The sequence below is a fragment of the Pezoporus wallicus genome, unplaced genomic scaffold (assembly GCF_028554395.1).
Source record: "Pezoporus wallicus isolate ANWC-B61680 ecotype Strahan unplaced genomic scaffold, APGP_CSIRO_Pwel_v1 contig_360, whole genome shotgun sequence".
Classification (NCBI taxonomy): Eukaryota; Metazoa; Chordata; class Aves; order Psittaciformes; family Psittacidae; genus Pezoporus; species Pezoporus wallicus.
In genome coordinates this window covers 4,304,447-4,328,657 of record NW_026640059.1, presented here as the reverse complement: position 1 = coordinate 4,328,657, position 24,211 = coordinate 4,304,447, and the positions used below count along the sequence as shown (strand labels likewise).

Here is a 24,211-nt window from a genome sequence, read left to right as displayed (position 1 = left end):
AGAAATCTCAAATGTACTATATCATTAACAGTTGCTTTTCCCAGAGATAGTTGGTAATACATTTAGCTACAGTGTTCAGTTTTCATTTGGAAGAGTTCATGTTTAGTTATAAGGGGTCTAATCTTACTGTAACTATAAATGCAAGAAGACCATATGAACATAGCTTTCATAAATGTTATATTCATTATGTCCCGTTACAGATTAGCACAGTTTGTACAAGTAAAAATAAACTCACAGTTGTCCTACATATGCTCACCAAATACACTGACATCAATTTATTAAAACACTAAGCATTTAACTCAATTATAGCAAACTACTTTTCAAAGAAGCTTTTTTTTTTTTTTTAAGCAGAATGGGCATTTTGGTATGTGTAAGAGGCCATTAATTTCCAAGCTAATTAATGAAAATTTAGCCATTATTATATGAAAATAATAAATTGTATCAGAGGAACAAACAGGATTTCACATTTGCTTAAGTTTGGAATCTCCTGAGCTCTGAAATTTGTTATTTCAAAATCTGGTTTGAAAATTACCCCACCATAATAGAAGGAATACTAGTGTGATCATATTTAACCCAGTGTTTCTGATCATCTGCAAAGATGAACAATAGAAATCATATGGAGAAATAATAGTGAGATGTAGTGTCTGTTCTCCATTTTTATGACAATTTAGCGGTAGGTTGATGAGTTGTCTTTGACAAGAAGTGTTATATATATAAGGTGTATGATGTGAACAGAGTTTGAAAGATTGTCTTCTCCTGACTTTGTTTTTCTGCTTTTGGTACATGATATTTTTGTCCAGTTCTGTGCTTATATTTAGGAAATCAGATTAGATACACTGAGGTTGAGTCCAGGGGGATAGGGTTAACCTGATTATTAGGGCTTTCTACAGAGAGGAGTCAGAAAAAGTCAGCTGAAAGATTTCTGTGTTCTTGAAGTGAAGGCTCAGTGTGAGAGAATGAAGGTAAATCCCAGGTAGCGGTGCTGTTTGTTTTCATTTATGTATTGGAATGAAATGTCCTACCAGCTCTCTTTAAAATGTCCCTGGGTTGAAGTGTGCTACCCTTCTTTTTTCAGTAGAGCCTATCTCATTTTGCCATGCTCTTGGCTTAAAGTTTAAATGCCCTCAAAGAACTTCAGTGACGTTATGTGTATTTTTCCTCCTCAGAGACTAATTGCTAACATTAAGCTTAGTTCAATTAACAATGATAGCTTAGCAGCAGTTTACTGCTGTACATTAAATACATAATTTGATGCTAATATAATTAGATACAAATTTTAAAGCTAGTTTAATTATGGAAGTTTTATTTGTTGCCACTGAATGAGAACTTAATCAAAATCCACCTAATAAAATAAAATACATGGATTCATGAGACATAATCATTCATAACCTACACATAATCACTTATAAATGTAATTAAAATATCTGTAATGTGAAATTATTATAACCCTATGGAGAGACCTTATAAATGTCATTTCACATAAATATATATACCTTTGTCCACTCCACTATTGCCAAATATCTTTCTCTGGGCATTCATCAAATGTTCCCTGCTTTGACCATGCTTTTAATCAAACCTGATTTAAAAATAAAAAGCCTAGAGGTACTTTGTCTTTACTTCCTAGATCTGATTATTTCATTACCAGTGCTGAATATTTGTAGTTGACTTATGTTAGTACAAGTTAAGAAATTTAAATTCTTCCTAAATCATAGAATCATAGAATAGTTAGGATGGAAAGGAACTTAAGATCATTAAGTTCCAACCCCCCTGCCATGGGCAGGAACACCTCACACTAAACCATATCACCCAAGGCCTTGTCCAACCTGGTCTTGAACACTGCCAGGGATGGAGCATTCACAACCTCCCTGGGCAACACATTCCAGTGCCTCACCACCCTAACAGGAAAGAATTTCCTTCTTATATCCAATCTAAATTTCCCCTGTTAAAGTTTTAACCCGTTACCCCTTGTCCTATCACTACAGTCCCAGCATCCCTATAGGCCCCCTTCAGATACTGGAAGGCTGCTATGAGGTCTCCACGCAGCCTTCTCTTCTCCAGGCTGAACAGCCCAAAAATGACATGATTTATAGTTTATTCTAGCATTGGATTCTCCTAAAGTGCAAAGTTTTAATCTTGCACATAGAAAAGTAATTTATGATTCTTCTTAGCACTTTCTAGGATTTGATTTTTTTCTTTTTGATGCCTGTGCAGTAAACATGATTAAGGTGATATTGCCACAGTGCTAGACATGTATCTTAATCATCTTTAGGAATTTTTGATGTAAAGAGTTATTTAGAAAATAAGTAGGATACAAACCAAACCAGACAAAAAAAAAAAAAAAAGTTCATATTAGTCCTGCAAGACATTTGGCATTTATTTATTTACCTCATGATACACAAATCATGACAGTAAATTTTCCAGAAATTCTCTGGATTTTCAGAGTCTGGGCCAGCAGCAGATAGAAAAGCCATTAGAAATTCTATTTGCACTGAATAAATATCTTCTTCCAAAATGGACTGAGCTTCCAATAATCTCCCTACAAAATGTGACATCATGCCCTTTCCCTCTTCACATAACTGTTGTGTCCCAGCACAGAGGCTGGGAAGCAAGCCTTCCTGCTCCACACAACCTTACAAGGAATTGCACTTGAGAGCCACTGATCTAGGAAAATACACCCTTCTCTTCCCAGGCAGTGTGTGTCGTTGTGATGGGTAATGGCTTTTCCAGACTGGCAGAAATGCTGAAAACATTTTTGTCAAGTAGCCTGGAGAAGCAGAGACACAAACTTTACGCCATTAAATGGCAGTGATAGGTAGGGAAGGGGGAAAAAATCTCTACTTTTAAATTAAAACAAAGCAGTAAAAACCAGTGCTCGTTTCTTACTTAGCAGCAAGATACCAGTTTTTAAAGAATCAGGATGTCAAGGACTCCAAAGCTCATTTTAAAATAATTTTATGCCTCCTTAGAGCTGAAAAGCAAAAGAAGAAATAAATATGTCTTCTCAGGCAGATGGGTGAGAAAACAGTTTCAACAGAGTTTAAAGATTTGAATCATTCTTGAAATAGTCCAGCAACTTTGCTGCTTCCAAGTACTCCTACTCTGTAACAACATAAATGCTTACACCAGAATATTCCACACAATTATACGTATAATGTAGGCTATACGCATAGACATACACAGTTGTATATTGGTTAGATCCAGGCCAAAGGAGCACATGGCCAGAGTAGAGGGAAAGGGAAAGGACAGCAGCCCAAACTTTGACAAAATTCAGTCTAGTTAAAGTACCTTCTCATTTAATTGTTGGCAGGTTTTGTCTGACTCCATGCTATTTGCATTTTTTCTCCAAGTGGTCTGATGAGTGCTGATGGTAGTACAAAGGAAAGTAGAAGACAACATAACTAGGGAAGTGGAGATGTTGGAGACAGTAACCAGCCACTCTGTGCTCTTAGGCCACATGGAAGAACCCTCATCCATTGAAAGAATGGAAGGAAGAAGGAGGGATAATTGCATCTTAGGGTTGTTTAATAGTTAGTTGGGTACAGAACATACCCAGTCTAGGAGTCAGAAACTGGCTTCTCAAGGAAAGGAAGCAATGCTTATATTAGTGAGAGGTGGCAAGGCTGTTTTCTTGGTGGGAAATAAAATATTGTTAAGAAAGCAAACAGGTGATGTAATTAGGGATCACATATTCTATGGTCTGTTTACTGAGATAAAGGATGTCATTTTGTCATCATAGCAGCTGGATTTTTAGAACTGGCGGGTTACCTTGCTACTACACAGCTTTGCTATCCTAAGCAGGTACCTAAGCATTGCTAATTTCATTGCAGTTTAGCCATCGGGCCTTTAACAGGTTCAGGAAGAGGTTAAGGATGCCATTATGCACTAATTTAACCTCGTCCAAATCAGGGCTTCTGTGGTTTTACCTCCGCTTCTATCCCCTACTTCATCTTTTTCCCTGCCCTGGCATTTGCACGGAGATTTAGTAAGTCAATTCAGAAAGAAAACTAACTATGAAATTAAGAAATTAGTTTTTCTGGCCAATTCTTTCTTGAATCATATCACCATATTGTCACAGCCAAATGCCAGTGCTCACTCAAGTGATAGAACAAAAACATCCAGGAAACAGCTCTCACAAATTAATTCAAACTGAATGATAACATATGCAGAAAGGGAAAATCCTTGGCAACTTATATTTTAAGCAGAAAAAAAAGAGAGAGCAGTTTTCAGTTGAATTAAGGTGGATTATGAGTGGTTTTCATTCATTTCTTCACCTAAGTATTTTTAAAGATTTGGTGCTACATATCTTTATATGTTTATGTGCAAATATACAAATTTATATTTTACATCAGTCTTTGATACTACAACTACTTCTAGGTAACTCTCTAACAGTAGTGCAGACTCTGGATCAGGGTGTTGAAATCTAAGCACCGTGACATTGTGTATCTCTTAGTCAGGGTCCCTACCTCCAGTGTGTTCTCCAGAGTCTCCAGCGAGTGAAAGCATACCTTACTGAAGGGTGGAGTGTGAGTCTTACATGAGTTCATAATGGAGACTATGTCTTCACAGGATTGGTAGAAGTCTGTTAACAAGGTTCTTAATACAGCCAACTATGGAAGTGCAATCTTGAATCCCAAAAGAGGGGTTTCTGGGGGGTGGTTGTTTTTCATAAAATCAAAACCATATGCATGTTCCTGAATAATGACCATACACAGCTGAAACAACCGTTTTGTTTTATTATGTTTCAATGAAGTTTTACATTTCCTAGTAAACATGGCAAAGTCCTATTTGCCTGCATAAAATAGACAGACCTATATACTAAGATGTTTGCTGTCCCTCACAAGGTTGCATGCATGCCCTCAACAGTATGTCATATAAATAGGGGATTACAAGAGTATTTATTTCACCTTTCACTCAGTAATTACTCAACCATCTTCAAGAACAGTATTGTCTCTTTCAGAAATCAAAATCTATCCATTGATTTCCAGATCTAAGCCATAATTACTAGAAGTATTTTTAGTTTTAAGTCCCATCTTCCTATTCAGCCTGACGATACCTTAATTGTATCCTGACAAGGAGCAGGAATCAACAGCTGCAGGCTAAATTGTGGCACTGAGTCTTAGTCCTTTCTCAGGCGTGCGTGGGTGTTCATGCTACTGTGGTAAGGAATTGTACCTTCCTGAGAGCCCCTCTCTTGCTTGCACAAAGAAATAACCCTCCTCTTCACCAAGTACTTCCTGCCTTATGGAGCCCAGTGCTGGCAAACTGAGCACTAGCCTAAAAGACCACTGAAAGGAGTACTTGTGTAATCTGTAAAATGTGTTTCTTTTTTTGCTTTTGTAGATACTTGGTTCTGAAAAATATATCTTCACATATGAGCTAATATTAAGGGAGAAATTAAATATACCCTTAAAGGGTTGTATTTCCACATTTTCAGTACCATACATGTATTTTATACAGCATCTGAAAGCTGCCTCGTGAATTTTGTGGCAGGAAAGACTGGTAATAGATTTTCTTCCCTTTCCTTCTAACTTCAGACTTGAACACTCTTTACGCTTCTGTCTAGATCTGCCACCTCCTTTCATGTCCCTCTGCGATACTCATACAGCAGAATTTTCCTATCTGTATTTAAGAGAACAGGATGCTTAGCCTCACTCTGACTAAGCTATAAATAAACACCAGGAGGACCAAGTGTGGTATTGCAGCTGTATCCTCTTAAGCATTTCACACTAGCATATTCTCAGTGCCTCCATGGTCTGCTTTATCAAGAAACTGGGTTCTTTTGGTTCCTCTGGAGTGGACATCTATAACTACTTTCTGCTCTTATAACCACAGGCTCCCTCTAACATGAATTGCAATGTGAGGCTTATAGAAATTTTACAGGCCACCAGAGAAAGCAGATGGTGCATGTGGCATAAATATTTATTGGCATATTTTCTTTAAGTCATAAATGACAACTAATTACATCAAACCCAAAGGAATAAGCCTTAATGGGAAGAAAATATTCACAGTTGGTTTTGAAGCAACCGATTATGAAGAGATGGGATGATCCATTAATGCAGTCCAACTACTGAGATAGGGATAGTCATTAAAATATCAAGAACAATCCACCAAGTCTTTTGAGATATGCACCTTCTGAATAGGAATTTGGGCTAAATTTCATGTACATTGCTGCTAAAAATGCTGGAGAGAAAGCAGTATAACACATCCTTCTGACAACATATGCTGTGTACTTAAAAAAAGAATTGGGGCTGGACTGGGGAGACACTGGAAAGTGACCTCAGGACCTTATTTAGGTCAACTTGGGTGACTCATAGAAGATAGTTTATAGCAGGTTGTCTGCTTTTGGAAACACTGCCTTAGGGTTTGCAAGGAGAGCAGTTGAAAACCTCATCTGCATGTTAGATAGCAGTTGTGCAGCTCATGGGAGATATTTTTACATAAATCTGAAAGGAGCAGTTTGATTTTTGTGGTCAAGGGGGGGGGAAAGGGGGAAAATATCTACTCACAGCTAGAGGGAAATTGTCAATCACTAATCACGTAAAGCAGTGTACAACAAAAGGAAGACCCAGACTTGGCTTCAAGTTGATGTTTCCTTATCCTGCCCTACATTCTGCAGAAGTTCTGGGCAGAGAAACTGTCAGTAGCATGACTTGATCCTACTTCGACAAGGAAGGATATTTTTGATGGTCTGCAGTAGCTTCACTTGGTGACATGAGAAAGGTACCACTGAATAGCTGAGGGGTACCTGTCACAAAGCCTTTTGAATTAGATTACGGTGTGGAATGTGTGCGATGAGCTGCTTCATACTCTGGGACAATTTATAATTTTGCGGTTGTAAATTCTCCTACCTGTGTAATACTACTGCCTCACACTTCCATTCATGTACATCCTTTTGCAAGCAGCGACATGGTATATCCAGTACTTTCAAACCCATGTTTTTATTTCTACATTTCTCAGCTGGTTCCTCTGCCAGAATCATTTTGGCAAGCGTGGAAATTAATGCGAGACAAGCATTGCATCCAAATGTTAATGGATAATTAGCTCTGTTTTCCAGAAGATGCTTTTTTATTCTGAGTCACTATCAGGGTATTCCAAACACCCGATAAAAGACGTATTCCAACTCAAGACCTTCTTTAACCATTTAAATGTAAAAGATCAAATTGTACTGTGTAGAGGAGGGAGCTGCATCTTTTATACCATTTGCAGTCTTCTACCTTTCACAAAGTTAAGCTATGCATATTGGTTATAACTGTTAAGGACTCCAAAAAAGAAGTGATGGTAGCCAGTGTCAGGGAAATAAGTCGCCAAAATTTAGTCAGTGGAGGAAAGGAATTTGTAATCTAAAAGCAAATAACTGCAACATAAAAGCAACAACTGGTAATTTTCAGTTTCCTTATTTCCTTTGAAATAGCTCAGGTCTCCACAAAAAGGAGATGTCAATCCTTATAACACATACTCCCTCAATAGGCATTTATCTCTATGCTCAGGGAAGGGAAACACTTGGAAATTACCTCATTATGTTCTTCCATCCCATGACAACACATCAATTCAATAGCAAGGCAGGAAAAAAAAATCATGCCTGCTTCTACCCAGAGGTGGTACCCAGAGGTGGATTAATAGGAGGCTAAATAACAGTAAATGACCAAAAAAATAAAATAGTGGGAGAACACTCTATAGAATATGACCTGACACTTGCCATATTTCAGCTAGCAGTTTGTGAACAGGTGAGATCTCTCTCTCCCCCCAAAACCACAGGAAAGTGTCTTTTCCTTTACATGCTTTTTGATGTAGGTGTCACAAGTCCCACTGCTCTGAGTGAAGACATTATGAAGCAGCACAGTACAAAACGAGAAGGAAGCTGAATGAAGATCACACATTAGGCATTCTGAAACTGTATGCAGAAGAAAGCCGCACACACACACACACTCCTACTTCAGATAATCCTCATTTCCTCTTAATTAGAGGGTCTGTGACTGCACAGTTATATATTTAAACAGATGAGAAATTTGTGAGTGGGCCCAAGTTAGTGCAAAGACCATCTGCCCCCCAGGCAGCCTGTCTAACTGCTTCTGTTCCAGTTCAGTCTGCTGATGGCTGCAACAGTAAAGTTTCCATCAAGTAAAATGAGCAGTTGTTTATTACACAGATAAACTCACTTATCCAATGACAATGTGAGAACTTGAAAAACATACTAGGTTTGGAAGCTCTTCTGTGTAGCTTTGTGCTTTTAGTATTCAGAGCATGAAACCTAATTTCTACTGTAAGTTACACCTAATTGCAGTTGAGTGTTTTGCCCTAAGTGTTTTCTTCTCTAGAACTCAAGGCCTTGTTCAGACAAAGTGATTGTTCATGTGCCCTTTGAACTGAAAGATCACCTACAGCTGTCCATACAACATCCTGAGCCACACTAAGTTACCAGGGGTAAGCAAAAACAGGGATAGGGGGTTCTGTTTTGTAGATGTTTACTTTCTCAGAGTATCAGCATAAGTTAAAGAACAATCAGGATCACTGTTACTGACATTACAGAAAACACCACTCCTGACAGCATTTGCAGGAAACTTGCTTAGGCTGAGGTTTCTAGCTCCTTTTCTAAAAAGATACAATCCAATCCCCAGTTGGGTGCCAGTATTTCTCATCCCTTTGTTATTCTGCAAAGAAACTGGGAGCTACAAAAACCCTCACATTAATCATCACTATAGGAGCTTCCAGACCCCCTTCTGTAATATGAGACCAACGTAGGAATGATGCCACAAAAAAGCACACACAAATGGGACTGTGAGGGAGCCTCGCTCCCATTTGTGCCACTGCTCTGGACGTGAAGAAGGACATGAAGAAAGCTGATGTTGTCCTGGTGGAAGCTTGTTAAGAGCAAAAAGAAAGTTTGGACTAGAAAATAATTTTAACTTCAAGCTTTATCATTTCAGATATGACAAATTGAAAGCTAGGAGATTCCTGCTTTATTTAAGGGGTTTGTTCTAAACCCCTCTAAAACGTTGCCCAGGTACTTTTTTCTCCAGCCACATATGCAAATAAGCATGTGGAATGAAGCCTTTTTTTTTTTCGTTCTGTTTTTTAAGATACAGAGCTTAAAAGTGGGAATGACAACACTGATAATCCAACTCACACATGGACAGAAAGACCTTTATTTCTTGAGTGCTGCTATTTAACATACTAGAAGAACGTCGTCCATGATTTAAACAGCTCTGTGGTCTGGCTCTGGAAATACAGAATGGGCGAGTGCACTGATTTACAGGTACTTCTGCCTAACACACAGAGATTAGGATTGTTTTATAATTCTGATACAGTAGCCACCGCCTCCACATTCCAGCAGACTTTTAGCAGAGATATTCCATGTTCTTTTTAACTTATGGTATGCAAATGTGGGCAGAATCATGTTTTTCTAAGTAATTTTTCTATGCATTCAGGAAAGGTCAGTATCAAACCCACCAAAATGAGGTTTCTCTGTTAAAATAATTTCATTACTAAGTTTAAAGAATTTCCCAGCTTGCTTTTTAAACAGTGGATTTGGCTAAGACAAGGCCTTCCAGATCTATACATCCCTCCCCCCTATCTTGCTCTTTTTTTAACCCTGAAAGGTGCTTAGATAACTCTGTGAGATGAAATTACTTATCTTTACTACTTTATATTGGATTCCGGAAATCAGACATAAATCTGTCAAAAATTACATGCAAATAGGCAAAACATTATCCTAAAGCAGCTGTGGGTCTGTGTGCATAAAAATATTTTGACAAACTAGTTGAATTAGATTTAAAATAGTCTGACTGTTTTCTCTTGGGTTTTTTTAAAGAATCAAGAGAATACCAAGGATTACAGCTTGAGTAAAGAAGCATAATTATGGTTTCTGGTTGCCTGTTTACCAACACAAATAATTTCAGACTCAACTGAGAGCAATCAAAGAGTAAATTCAAGTTGAGGAGAGAGCAAATAAAGGAGAAGTGGGGGAAAAAGGAAATTTCAAAGTTCAGTTAAGGTTTTCTTTCTACTTATGCAGTGACATTTAGGGTTTTGAGAGCGTATATTTAAGATGTCAAATTAACTGATTTGAAGAATCTTTTTAATGCGACTGAACAACACATTCTGCAAGCATGGTGATTCATGATTTCATTTTCCAAAAACTGTGAGATTCAAGATTATACTATCATAGAAGACTTTTTTTTTTTTTTTAATGGATGCTAACACAAAGCAGTCCTCTAAATATAGGCAGAGACAAAGGAGAGCAGCACCAAATTAAACCCCTACTCATGCAAAAGCAGACACACCTCCAGGCCCCCTCCTTTCAGGGACACATTTAGCAACATAACCTTCCCTGACGGCTCTGAAAGGCTCACATGAAGACAGAGGAGTCCGGTGTCTTGATGAAGTCATATCAAACAACCTCCCACAGCAACAGACTCCATCAGTGGAAGTTGAGCACTGGCTTCAGCTTTTTTCTGACCAAATTTTAAGCCCTGATGGTCTGTGGGAGGCAGGTGAGAAGAACAAAGATGGCTGAAGGGTGGGTAGCTTTGATAAGGAGACAGACTGTGCTGACAGTGGGAGGAGGAGGAACTAGTTTTTCTGCCCCACAACTTTTCTTCTTGTAACTCCTCTGCAGTTTGCAGGATCTGGTATCTGAAGTGCTTGGCATGCCACATAAAGCTACCACTCTGTACGCTAGAGATTAAATCTTCATTTCCAATCAGGGCATAATTTACAAGAGCAAGTAGTCAAGGCCTCCATGTGACAACCTGTAGTCACTTTCAAACTTGCTGGATGATACCTAATATGACAATAGGCCAGAGATCCCAGAGGTAAATGTTCCACAGGTTACAGGAATAGAGATGAAACTGGGAAATTGTGAGTGCATCAGCTGGGTGCGAACCCAAACCTGGCTTATACAACAGAGAAACAAGACAAAGCCACACCTTCACACACACTCTACTGAAGGGGAAATGACAGTGAGAGCTTACACCTCAAGATGCTGAAAAGTTAACTGTGAAATGTTAATAGGAGGCTTTTCTAATCCCAGCACTCACATAACCAATCAGAAAATCATTCCAGACCACTTCATAAGAGCAAGCATATGTAATATTTCTCATTTTTCAAGTAGTCTTGCTGCTTCAGAGCTCTGTGCATTTATAATCTGTCTAACAGCTGGGGCAGAGCTGCCCTGCAATTTGTAAAGCACGTGTGAGCGGACAGATGCTGTGCAAGTCTCCTTCGGCAGAAACAGAGGTCAGCCCCTGAAGGTTTAGTTTAAAATAACTGAAGCTTTTGGCAACCATATGCTGTCTTTACTACAGAACTTCAGTCAGAAATGATGAAAAGAGAGGCTGGTGAGCCACAGCAGGAACAAAGCCCACAATGAAAGACTGAGCTGTGAGGCTGGGCGATTAGCCTTTTGTTTGAAGCGTGAAGAGTACCATTGTGAGGGGACACAAAGTAGATGGCATCACTGTTCTGGGCTAATCCTTGATTCTGACAAGCCCTGCACTGGTGATTCTGGTTTTCTGCTTTCATGTTAGTGTTTTCCTGTTATTTTTGTCTTATCTTCATCGGCCTTTGTGTAACTGAACTAATGTAGGTTAGTAGATTTAGGGCTGTATAGAGACGATGTATTCCTGAATTTAGAACGCATGTTGTGAACTCAGTGTCCAGAATAGGGTATGCTATCTTCTAAATTGCAATGGAAACCACTATTTGCTAAGAGTTTGTTTCATGTGAAAGATGTCTCTAAAGAATTGCTTCAGTCACAAAGTGGATATTTTATTTTGTACGTAATCTAGAGATTTCTACAGGATGACTGTTAGATATGCACAATAACCTGCATGGAGCTAAGAATACTGTCACAAAACAATATCCATTATAAAGCTGTAATTTCCATTGCTTGTAACATTGGTCAGCTTGTAATATCACTTGTGTGCTGAATGCAAATACTGTTAAGGGAAGGATAAAGAGTTCCTTTTCAGAGGGGAGCAAACATAATGATCATCTTATGACCCAGAAAGCCAGAAGCAGCACTGGGGCCAGGATATGCATGGTGGGGAGAAAGAAGAGTTTAAGGCATTATCCTAATCAGTTAGATTTTACAAACCTGATTTTTGTTCTTAATCATTGAATTGACTATGTATGAAAAGACCTTTAAGATCATCAGGTCCAACCTTTATCCCAGGACTTCCAAGTCCACTGCTACACCATGTCACTAAGGGCCTGTTAATATGTATCCTGATAAATATTTATCATACAACCAAGCCCAGTCAAAACCCATACTCAGACCTGTGTGTTTTTTTCTTTAATTCCCACATCATTTTCTCAAAAGCAGAGAGAACTTGCAGAATGGTATTGGGTATAGTAATAAGGAGATGAGCATTATTGAGTAGTAAAGGCAAGTAAGAAAGAACTAGCTCATTCAATTTAAAAATACCCAAATACACTTTCCAGCTATTGCTGCTTTAGCTTCTGATCTAAGAGCCTTGTACATAGTTGTATAATTTACAATTCTTCTTTCTATCCAGCTCATAGATACACACATGCTTTTGTAATGCCTGCCTAGTCATATACCCCAGAGACCTAGATCAGGTGGAACTTGAGTCTGATCATTCTCTCATAGTCTTTGCTATGGAATATTTTCACTTGACATCTTTGCTTAGCAAAATCATATGCATTTTTAAATTAGGCCTACATCATTTACTTACCCTTTCTCAAGTACTGAAAGTGCCTGTAGACTACCATAGAATGGTTTGACATGCACAGATAAGCAGTATGGATTTATGTACTTATAACTTTTTAATCTCCTTTTTTTGCTTTTAGATGACCTACAAGTGTCTTTGCGAAAAATAATTGGGTTTTATAGTAGTTTAGAGTGTACCAAATAAGACTGACTACATGTTAAAAAAAGTAGTAGGCAAACACTCAACTGTCCCAGAAATCTGAACATTCATTTAATAATGCACCAATGTTATTTTCTGTATATATCCAATAACATAATTATTCCCTGCTTCAGTTGCTTGTAGGATTAAAGAATGAATCTGTTTGGCTTTGTAGACTATAGGCTGTTACGTTTCCTGGCTTACCAAGACTGGCCTGGGCAAAGACTGCCAAAACACTCATAATTTAGGATTGCAGGGAATTAGTCTTTCACCTCCTTTTCATTGTTAAATAACTCTTTTTTCCAAAGCACTACATATTTTTTGGTGCAGTTACTTAGCAGAGCCTGGTCTATAGTTAACTGCAACAGTTAAAACATTGCGGTGTTTTAACAACTGAAAATTTCAATGCTTTGTATGAAATCTTTTCCCTGGAGGCATCAAAACTTCAGAACTACTATTTTATGAAGATTTAACTTTGTCTTTCTGGAGCAGCCTAGTCATTGCATACTGTTCCAGACTGGGCTGGTATCTGGGTAGCCTGTTCTGCTGAGCAGGAGATCAGAGGAGGCTGGAAAAGCGGAAGGAGCAGGACAGGCTTCTGTGCAACCCACAAACTGGTCTCAGGTTCTTACTTACCATTTTACTTAGGAGCTAATCCTCCTTGAAAATAGCATCCCCTGTAATTGTCTGATGGAACCATAGTTTTGCCCTACCAACAATCTTCAAATGCAGGAAGTGGAAAAAAGACAAGATCAACTTGAACAAAGCTCAGTGATGGTATCAATTGTGATTTATTGGTTTATATTTACCATTGTTTTATTGGGACTGGCCTTGAAATCAGATTTCTTAGCTTTAACTTCCACAGTTACATTGTCTAGTCCTCTGAGATTTTACTTTACATTTAAATGAGTACAGAAAGAGAATAAGTAAGCATGAGACACAGCAAAAAAGCAATAAGACAACTAACAAAGACACATGAATTGTTTTTTTTTTACAGAAATGTACATTAACTGTAGTTCTGCACAAGCAGTACTACTTTCTATTCATTCTGCAGCAAGAACTACTTTTGACTCCAGTCTGTAACTTAAAATGGTGACAGAGAAACATAAACTTTTTAATGGTAATGAGAGAAAGCAAAGGGTAGAAATATTAGGCTCAATATTGCTTTTGGCCCCAATGGATGGCAGAGTCATTTTTGTGAAGTAATTTTCACACCCAATATGTGCATATTCATTGGGCAGTCATGAAGTTATTGATACCAAGATTTCCATCAAACACAGGGACTTTGCTCAAGACCTCAAATTTCTGAAGCTACAATGTAGAAAGACTTCTACTCTCCAAAGCCTCAGTCACAGTGAGCTGCTAATAGCAGCTTTTCAGCTCATGAACCAGAATTACAGTGTACAAAATGTACTGAGAGGTGCAGACATTGGCCTCGGGTGTCAGTTATGAAAATTTTCTTTTGAGTAGATATGATGAAATGACCGAAGACCCAAGCTTCCAAAACAAATTCACACAAGCAGCCTCCTTTCACACAAGTCCTACAAAACCTAGATGCTAAAAAATGCCTAGGCTCTCCAAAGTTATGAGGTTAACTATTAGCTAAAGGGTAATCTCATGTGATATATTAGAAGATTTATGTAGAAATCATCATTTTACAGCTACTTTTTTTGTCTTCCTAAAAAAATAAATAAACCATGCTTGAAAATCTATCGAGATTTAAAGACTCAAGAAGCTGCAAGGTTAAAGAACAGTGGTCAGTAATTAAGGGTCTTTAGAGACAGGCTGTACAGATATATACATGTACGTGTGTGTGTGTGTGTGTATAAGTATACGTATCTCACAAGAAATCCAAGAAGTTTTATGTAACCACATTAACATAAATCATTCAAATGAAAAATAAATGCGAGGGTCTTTGGGGGAGCTTTACATATCAGCATTTCTATAACCATCAAAACAAAACACCTTGTTGTACAGACAGAAAAAAAAAAACCAGTGTCTGCATTGCTACAGTCTGCTGGAAAAGGCATTTTTTGCCTGTTAAAGCTGAAACCAAGACACTAATATAAGTAAAAAATACGTGAATGTTCTGGTCATTTTCAAAAAGACAAAGCTCACAGAATATTTCTGGACAAAGACGGCCTGTTGCCACTCCTGTGATATTTTCTGTGGCTTACAGTTTGCCTTGCCGCAGATGCATGAAGTAAAACAATATTTTTTCCTAGGGTTTTTGCTGACTTCAGCTTCTAAAGGAGTAAATGTGCAGTGGTACGTTCAATGAAATAGACACTATTCCAGTGAATGATGTGTTACAGTAACTGTATTTGGTTATTGTGCTGGGAGGAAATTAGGGTGATCTAAACTAACTTTGTAAACCCAGGAGACTCTGACTTTGGTCTAATAAAAGTTTAGCGCAACCGTATTGTTTTTCTACTTCTGCACAGATGAAATTAGGATGAGAACAGAGCTCATAATTCCAAAAATGCCATTACAGAGTTATTGTTAAGAGCAGAAATGAAGGAGGTCAGACACTCCATTAAATTCTTAAAAACAACTGTCACAGCAATCATGGTTCCTGTAAAATTTCACAAGCCTCTTCAAAAACTGTATCTCCATGGTTCTACATTTAAAAAAAGATAAAGTGTTCAGTAATACAATACTGTGTAAGAAACAATACACATCTTGAGAACATCAATACCTGCTCATAATTTAGAGGGGAAACAATGTGGAAATGAGGTACAAGCCTTTAATTTCTCAAAGGATAATGCTAAATAATCAGAACGTCATTGCATTAATCTAAGATGCATGTTACTTACATTGGGCATGTTACTTATATTACAGAGATGCATGTTACTTACACTGGGCGCAAGGAGCAAAGGAAGATACAAACAACCACAGTCAGATGCATGTTAATTTAAAATTCACATTGTGAGTTTCATACCTCATCACCAAAAAGAGAGGAGACAGCCAACTGCCCTGACATACAGCTGTCTTCCAGCTCCCACCACTGGACTCCAGTCAGCAACATATGATAACATTTAAAGTGAACAAAATAGCTACCGAGTGTCACTGGGGAAAGCTTAAAGTGCAAGAACAGCGCAGTTTGAATTCGCCTTTCCTATTGTGGAGTTACTGTCGCTGCTTCAGTTCAAAGCTAGCCTGCTAGTAATACCTAGGCCAAACCTGAGGAGGATCAGCTGTATGGATGCAGTGGTAGAGTTACAGGGGCAAAATGGTTTGTACCACCTGAATGCTGTCCTACCATCATTTTGGCATTTTGATGCCATCTTTAACTGCATGGTTGTAATCCACTAACATACAGATTAGAAATGAAGAAACCATGCTTAAGTGTGTCCTTTAGGTCACAAAGTCATAAACTCAGGTGTTAGAAAATGGCAGATATGTAGTTCTCTGCTTCTTCATAATTCTGTGCCTTTTTGCAGTCAGCATTAATCAGACAGAGATACTGCGCTGCACGAATGTGGGCATACGAGATAGAATTAAGGTTGCACAAGCCATCTGTTCTAACTTTCAAGCCTTTTCTTGTCTCTTCAGTTTAAATTCCTTTCTTTTAAAATAGATACTGAAATTTATTTGGGAGAGTGGTATATGATTTATATGCATTTCGATTTTATGGGGGGAAATAACCACCTCCTTCAGCACTTCAAACAAATGTTGTTCCTTTACAGTGCAGAGCACAAGACTATGGCTGTCACTTTTTTTACCAGAGTAACTATACCAGTTTGGTGCAAGGGACAGCTATTACACCAGTGAAAGGAAGGAATATTCACTACAACCTCTTCCCTAAGAAGAACCTGGAAGAACTCATGCTTTGTGGGAGAAAGCTATTTCTCTTTTCATAAACTGCTAGCAGCTCTTAGCCATTGCAGCACTTTGCAAGAAGCTACTACCGTTGTGGCAGGATAAGCCTGCTCTTCAAACATCTCTGCTGAATTAGTATATTTGACACAGAAAAAGATTCGAAAACAGGCAGATTTTCTTCTTAAAAAATATATATACGTACTAGTTTAATAAAAAAAAAAAACAACAAAAAAAAAAAACACCCCAAACTGGGGATTGTTTTAATCTCACCAAAGATGATATTTCAAAGACAAACCCTTCTTTCTGTACTGCTGATACAGACAATAGGAAGAGGCATTAGCATTTCTCAAAACAGAAAATAGTATGGAAATCTTGTATTGGGGGAATCTGCATAGCAAAAAGTTTACTATTAGCAAATATTTTATGGATATGTAGCATACCTCTTTCTGCCAGTATAGATGCTCGAGATTCAAGTTCAGTGGTACCTGTTCACCAAAAGAAAAATAGTGTTCTCACTTGAGCAAACAGGTAGATATTAGCATCTAAGAGGGAAGTTGTTGGGTCACTATCTTACTACATAAAGCCAGAATTCGGGTGTTTGGTTTTTTTTTTTAATTTGTTGGGGTTTTTGGGAGGTGGGGGAGGTTCTTGGTTTTGTGGTGTGTTTTTTTTTTAATTACATAATACCATTTAAATTTTGTTGTTTTCTCCCCCAAAAATAAGTATTTCCTAAGCCAGAAAAAAGACAATATCTTGACAGTTCTACATGTTTCCAGACAGTAGCTCAGTATGAGTGGAGAGCAGACACATTTTGGAAGTGAAAAGATGTGACATTCAAAGATACTGTGATCAGGACAAGGTTAGATTCTAGTTAAACTAAACTAAAATGCATTAACTTGCACCTGTTCTAAAGGAAAAAAGTTAGAATTAAGTTGAGGTTAACAAATGCTGACCTGATTGACCTTGGCTCTTTCTTCATAGTCTATGTAATATTTCCTCCCTACAGATTATGAATTAATCTGCAGTGTTTTTTTGCCTTGTTTTGATGGAAGTGTCTCTGATAATTACTAGAAGCTCATCAAGCAATGCAAGCTAGTGAGAATTTAAATTTTATATTACATAAGCAGAAAACAGCGAGAGATTTTTCAGATGGATATTTTATCTTTGAGGATCTCTAGTGAAGTATCTCTAAGAAAAATACCCTCCCTGTGAACTTTCCAGAAGGTAGCAGTAGTGCAGAGCCTGTCAGGATGGAGCTGTAGAGTTAATGTACGATTACAGTAGCCATTTAGTCCCGTCTCCTGCTCAAAGCAGGGCTAATCTCAAAGCAAACAACAAAACGGAAAAAGTAAATGAGCTCTTCAGTGTCTTTCACCAGTGCAAAACTATTTTTGTTTAAAAATTATCTATAATTAAAACTGCAAAATCCACGGAATAGGAAAATGCTAAGAGACAGCATTTGCAGTATAATAAATCAATGTCAATGGAATTTGATAAGTGTATTTGCAAACTGGATTTGGTACTGCCATATGTTTTATTACAAGTTCATTGGGTTCTGAGGTTCTGAAAACAAAAAATATATGAAAGAAAGAAAATATTACTTTAAATAATAGGTATTCTTGCTTATACTGTTATTTCTTCTACTGAAGCATTAGTGAGTTATATGCCATCCACACCTCATGAAATAGAGGTGATGAATTTTTTTGCTGTTCGGAAAAGGCATACCTTTAGGATGGTAGACACTGTCACTAGTAAGAATGCTAGTGTATACCACAGCAAAAACATATACCATTGTACCAACACATAGATAGTAAATGACAAAGCGAGGTTTACCAGAGAGTTAAGTGTTTAGTTGGAAAGTACATGCAGACACGGCTGCTTCTGCACAGCTTTTTCACAAAGTTTTCGCGCTGAGTCCAGTACAAGAACCTTACTACTCTGGCACGTGTGCTTTAAAACAAAGTTCCTAAATAACAGCCCATACCTTTCAGCATTCCTACCCTGGGTGCTAATTTAATGATTCCCTAAGCAAATGCATCCATGTGTACATGTGGCTTCAGAACCATGCATCATTGCATGCACTGAGGAAGTACATGTGCAAATCAATAGTGTAATTTTCTAATTCTTTGTAATAATTACCTATTGCTGACATGTAAAATGCCTACATGTAAAATACCAGTGGAAAGTAAGACAATTTTTTTGTCTTTATAATTAACTAACATATTTAGGACATTACATAGCTACCACATGACGTTGCTAGGGGGCATTTTCAATACTTTAGCTTAGAAATTTTTATAACTATTTATTAAAATTTAGCCAGCCACAAAATGTAGATGCTTATCCTGATTCCTGACATTGTCAGGTGGAGAAATATTTTTTTCCTAAAATTGTAAAAATTTGGGAAAGTATATTTTTTAGTTCATATAAAGATGCCATTAAACTCTATAAAAGTATAAAAAGGTTTCTTTTTCAGTGGGGTTTTTTTTTTTGTTTCGAATGAGAGGTCTGGCTGGATCTTTCCATCTGGTGTGCTGGCTGTTACTGCAGATGGTCATAATCTGTACATATGGTATGTGCATATATAAACTGAAATCAGTGTTGTCTTGGGGTAAAAGCAGGCACACAAGAAGAATGTGGATGCCTAACACAAGAATATTTGTGAGAGGGATAATTTAGAGCATTTTATTTTTCTAGGGGAAATTTACATAAAATTAGGGAAAAATCATTTACTGTTTGCTGGAAAAGAAATAAAAAAATAAATCACTCCACTGTTAAAAGGTAAATTCTGGATCTGCAGTTTATTTGAAATTGAGTGTTAGCTTCAGCTCAGCCCTGAATCTGTGCCAGGTTTGGGGTTAAATCAAGACAACACCAAACTTTCACAAACTTCTAAAGATATATCTGCAGTGCTCAGAAGTAGGACAGGCAGCCTTGGTTTCGAGACCCTACTTCTAACTTGGAAACAAAGCTGGAAGAGAGATTTTCTTACTTCTGAAGATTAGAAAATGACCTTCCGATCATGTAAAAAAAAAATAAAAATATAGAAAAATCAGTAAGAGAAGCCTTCAGAAATTAAATCGTCTTTAAATCTGAAGTTTTTGTTGAAGTCAATCTGACTATCATCAAATGGTAGCTGAAACTCATAATGATCAAAGAAGGGGCAGAAGACCTTGTCATTAAAAATAGTAATTTGCAGTGAATCACAGGTAAACTTGTAAGATGTTCTGCTACCTACTGTAGTGTGCAGTTAGCACAGCTAAAAACTTCTGCTTGCATGTTGGCTAGCGAACCAGGTTAAAAAAGTTATATCCATAAAGTCTTCTACTTAGGAAGTTTAGAAAATTAGGGAAAATACTAAATGATGATGTAGGGAAAACTCTAAAAGCAACTCACAATTGGACTTACAAAATATTTAAGAAGAAGTGGCTGAAAATCAGAAATGATTGGAAAAGCAAGACATGAAGAATTTATCTGATACACAACCAAATGCATTTTTAAACACTTCCTCTATCTTTTCTAATATCCTCTGTATTAAAGCTAGTTGGTACATTTGCCCATTTATCAGACAAGCTAACTGCCAGAGCAGGCAATGTCACGAATTTTTTTGTTCCTTTGTTCTGCTTTCCTAGTATCTACTCTGCTATTCTCTTTGCTAACCTTTCAACCTTTTTTGTGCTGGGAGAAGGCTTCATGTATTCAGCTACAAGGCTAGAAAAGGAAAATACATTGACTTTAAAAGGGTTGCTGCCATTCTAATATGACTTTAAAAGCTACTGATTCTTTTTCTCTCTTATTACAGGTTTGTTTTGTGAATTTGGATGCAAACACAGATGATTGCAGCGATGAGCAAGTGAAACAGGTAACAGATTTTAATAACATGCACAATGTGCCTAGTCAGGATCTCCAGGACTCTGTGATACAAACCCAGATCAAAATTCTATGGACAAATCGAAGCCAGCCCTAGATTTTTAACCCTTACAGAGAGCAATGCATCAGGAGTCTGAAATTATCTCAATGCCAGGCCATATTTTTTAGCTTTTCGTACTTCGATCCCAGAAATATCTAATGGTTTTTGCAGCCTGTGAATTTACAGCTGTTATCATGCGAGTAGACTTCTTGCTTAGCCTTGATTTTATCAGAGAAGGTATCAGAGAAGAGCGTGGATATGTCATGCGTCCAATTTTTCAATTTGACATAATAGTACATAAAAATAATTTCTGATGTTGCTCTTTCTTACTGCCAAAAAACCTTTGAGAAACTTCTAGTCATTAGGTCGTGTTCAGCTGATCATTCTTACTCAGTCCAACTTCAAATAGTTTGATTATCTGGCCTTGAGGAGGGTTCTAGGTAAAACAGAACTAACTAAAGGTGTGTTTTACCCATTTAACTGAAAGTTTGGAGGGTAAAAAAAAAGGATTAAAAAAAAATAAATAAAAAGCTCTGTTATTTTACAAGCATTAAGACAAAGTACATCATGGTATGCTATTTAAAATATACGCCATTAAAAAAGAAATTTCTAAGGAAGTCACATTTTAAAGATACAATGGCCTGGTCTCAGTTTTGAGTTTACATCATCCTTCACCAATTCATTTTTCATTTGGTGTCTATGATCAATACAATGATACGATTGCAGTATAGGGTAAGAGAACAAAGGTAGGCTCTCCTCACAATATCCAGGGAGCTCCTCAGTAAAGCATTGCAGTTAGTTTGCTGATACCACTTTTTACTCACAGGGGAACGATCAATGCTGGGACCTTGTCACCTCCTGCAAGTCATTCATTAACAGGAACTGTTTTTCTGAATCCTAGACTTATAAAAGTTCAGATGGCAAAAATAAATACAGCTTCTTCCAGCAAAATTATTTTTCTGTTGAATCAGCAGGTTAACTGTGCAGAACAGCTTGAGAGATTTAACTTCACTAAATCCACAGAAGCACTAGTTGTTTTCTAATAAGCAATGGTTTTATTTTTTTTTTTTTTTTTTTACAGTGTTTATTAAGGAACAAAAGGTATAGCAAGTGATAAGAAAATACCAGGAGTTTCTCTCTCAGTCTTAGAGCTGGATATCTGCAAAAGCCAACTTAAACTAGCTTTATGCAGCTAGCCTTTACAATGCCTGGAGATTAGATTACTCCCTCACAAGCAGAAATCACCTGCAGCTGTATAATTTTTACTTCTCAGCCCTACAACAGTGGTCCACTCACTGCCTGCGCACTCCGCACAGCCCTAAGCTTTTCCGTGACAGCAGAGCCCAGTCAGGTCCCTGCAGTGCTCCACACCAGCATGCCTACAGCTGCTGCTCCTCACCTGGCACACGGGGGCTACATAGTATAGGTAATAAAAATTCACTGCTAGCACAGATACTGTGTATTCTTCTCTAAGAGGAAACTTGATCATCAGAGTTTTTGTGTATAATATGCAGTCTGTGTAAGTTCACCTTGGGTTGAATGGATTTTTATACAACACACTGATGTGATGAAAGCATTTCATAGAATTTTAAAGATGTTAGCATAGCTGTTGTTCATATGAAATATAACTATTTCCTAATAGGTACTGTTAGGCTTTTGCATTACGCATTGCAATGGGTTAAACTGGGGCCTTTTGCTGTAAAGTAATAATCCTTCCAGACTTCACCTTTTTTTATTCTGAACAAAAGTTATGGAACTGAAGTAAGAGATAAACAAAATGCTATGATTTCCTACATAAGAAATCTCATAAATTTGGCAATTTAGGCAATAGAAAAATAGAGATATGTATAGAACTGTGTATGATAGAAGAAAGGCTATCATTTGAAGAAGTAAAATTATGAGAACTTCGTACTATACTGAAACATCAGTGAATTGAAGCACTGAATTTAGTCATGTCAAATACAAATACTTAGTCTCATCTGAAGATCACTCTACCGAAAAGTGAATTGTTCCCCAAAACCGAGTTAGCTTTGCTAAGCCAGAAATTTTTATTATATCTAATTCACTCTGAGGAAAAATAACAGTACTGCTTATTATTTTTAGCTTATTATTTTGAAGATGAAAAGGAAAAAGTGGGATATCATTGAACTGCACAGTAACTAAAGCATATGGCTGGGTGCCAGAGATCTGTAATCCCCTGAACGGCTTTGCCATTTTATGCACTTTTCTAGTGCATAAAATGGATATGGCATTTACTTCTCTGTAAGGCGTCATCTTTGATTCCTTGTTCATAACGCAAGCACAGCTAGATCCGTGGCAGCAAAGAATTGCAAGTACTCTTAGGGTAGGTATTGTACTTTTGGTCTGGTCTTTGTACATGAATGAGCAGATGTCTCCTACACACACTGGGGACTCCCAGCAGTATCATAATATGAATCTCCTGTTACATAGCATCATTGATGTTGTGACTATTACCACTTCCGGCTCTAACAAATACATAAGAGGTAGAAAATTACTGTATCATTACAAATGAAAGGTCATGAAGGTGTCCACTGGAACAGCAAAGAAATGAGTATTTCATCTCTGTATTAAATACCTCCATTATTCCAGGTCTAATATTGCATCAGTTTGATCAGCAATTTCCAGCTAACTTTCCCTTTGGTTTCTTGCTTGTCATACACTTGGAGGAAAACTGGAAGATCTGCCCTTTTCTCTTTGCCATGCTTACTAAATCTTTTTTGGTTTAAATAGTAACAGGCAGTGTATTTTCAGTCTCTTAGGAACTCACTTGTAGCAGAAAGGCCAAGCATTTAGATGCATAAATACAATCAAGCTGTTTAGCACATGACAGTGTAGGGCATGAAAGACTGTCCTGCTGGACAGTTGTGCAGAAGTTTATACTATCACCATTGTCTTGCCTGGTAGCTCAAAAGAAAAAATGTGCATTTTAATGCTGCCTGTTCCATTTTTAATCAACTCAAAGAAATAAGTTCCACCAAGCTTTCTAAAGGGATGCCTGTAACTGGTATTTCATTTTGACATTTATGAATAGAACTGTGCAACTCAGATTTCATTACCTGAAAGAAAATTTATCTTTCACACTACAGCGGTTGATCAGTGTCTCTCCAAATCTCCCCAAACTCATCAGTTCAATGAATGTACAGCCACCAAAGGAAAATGAAATAGTCCTGCTGAGTGGATTAACATCAGGAAACATTCAGGCCGACTATGAAGTTCCCCAGGTAGGAATCAAATTCATCTTTAAAGTTATATCACCCCTGTGAAGGATGGATTTGGAAAATGGAAAAGAGGAAGCTGAGTGTGAAAAGAGATGAGTGTGAGTTTGCAAACATAAAAATGTAAATCTAACAAAATCTCAAGTGTGTGTGTCAGGGCAGTGGATGGTGGGGGTGTGTATGACACAAATATAGGAAAGAAACTCTGCTATTGCCTTCTAGATCCTTTGGATGTCTGGATTGCAGCTGGTAATGCTTTACACCATTAGTGGTTGATACTTCAGTGAATGCAGGCACTGGTGGCAGAGGTGATTGATTCATAAGCCCACATTTCAAGAGTGGCAGGAGTCAGGAAGACAGCACAGAACAGGGAAAGG

General features: G+C 37.6%; 1 protein-coding gene across 6 annotated transcripts in view; it reads left to right on the top strand.

Moving 5' to 3' along the window:
• Positions 1 to 24,211, top strand: part of SPHKAP (SPHK1 interactor, AKAP domain containing) — a 69,504-nt gene that overhangs the window by 28,100 nt on the left and 17,193 nt on the right. For all 6 annotated transcript variants that reach the window (XR_008973172.1, XM_057417205.1, XM_057417203.1 and 3 more), the window contains exons 4-5: positions 20,491 to 20,550; positions 23,706 to 23,840. Coding sequence is in view for 5 of the 6 variants with exons in the window: in XM_057417205.1 (XP_057273188.1) it covers positions 20,491 to 20,550; positions 23,706 to 23,840 (195 nt within the window). In the remaining variant the exon portion in view is untranslated. The remainder of the gene's footprint in view (positions 1 to 20,490; positions 20,551 to 23,705; positions 23,841 to 24,211) is intronic.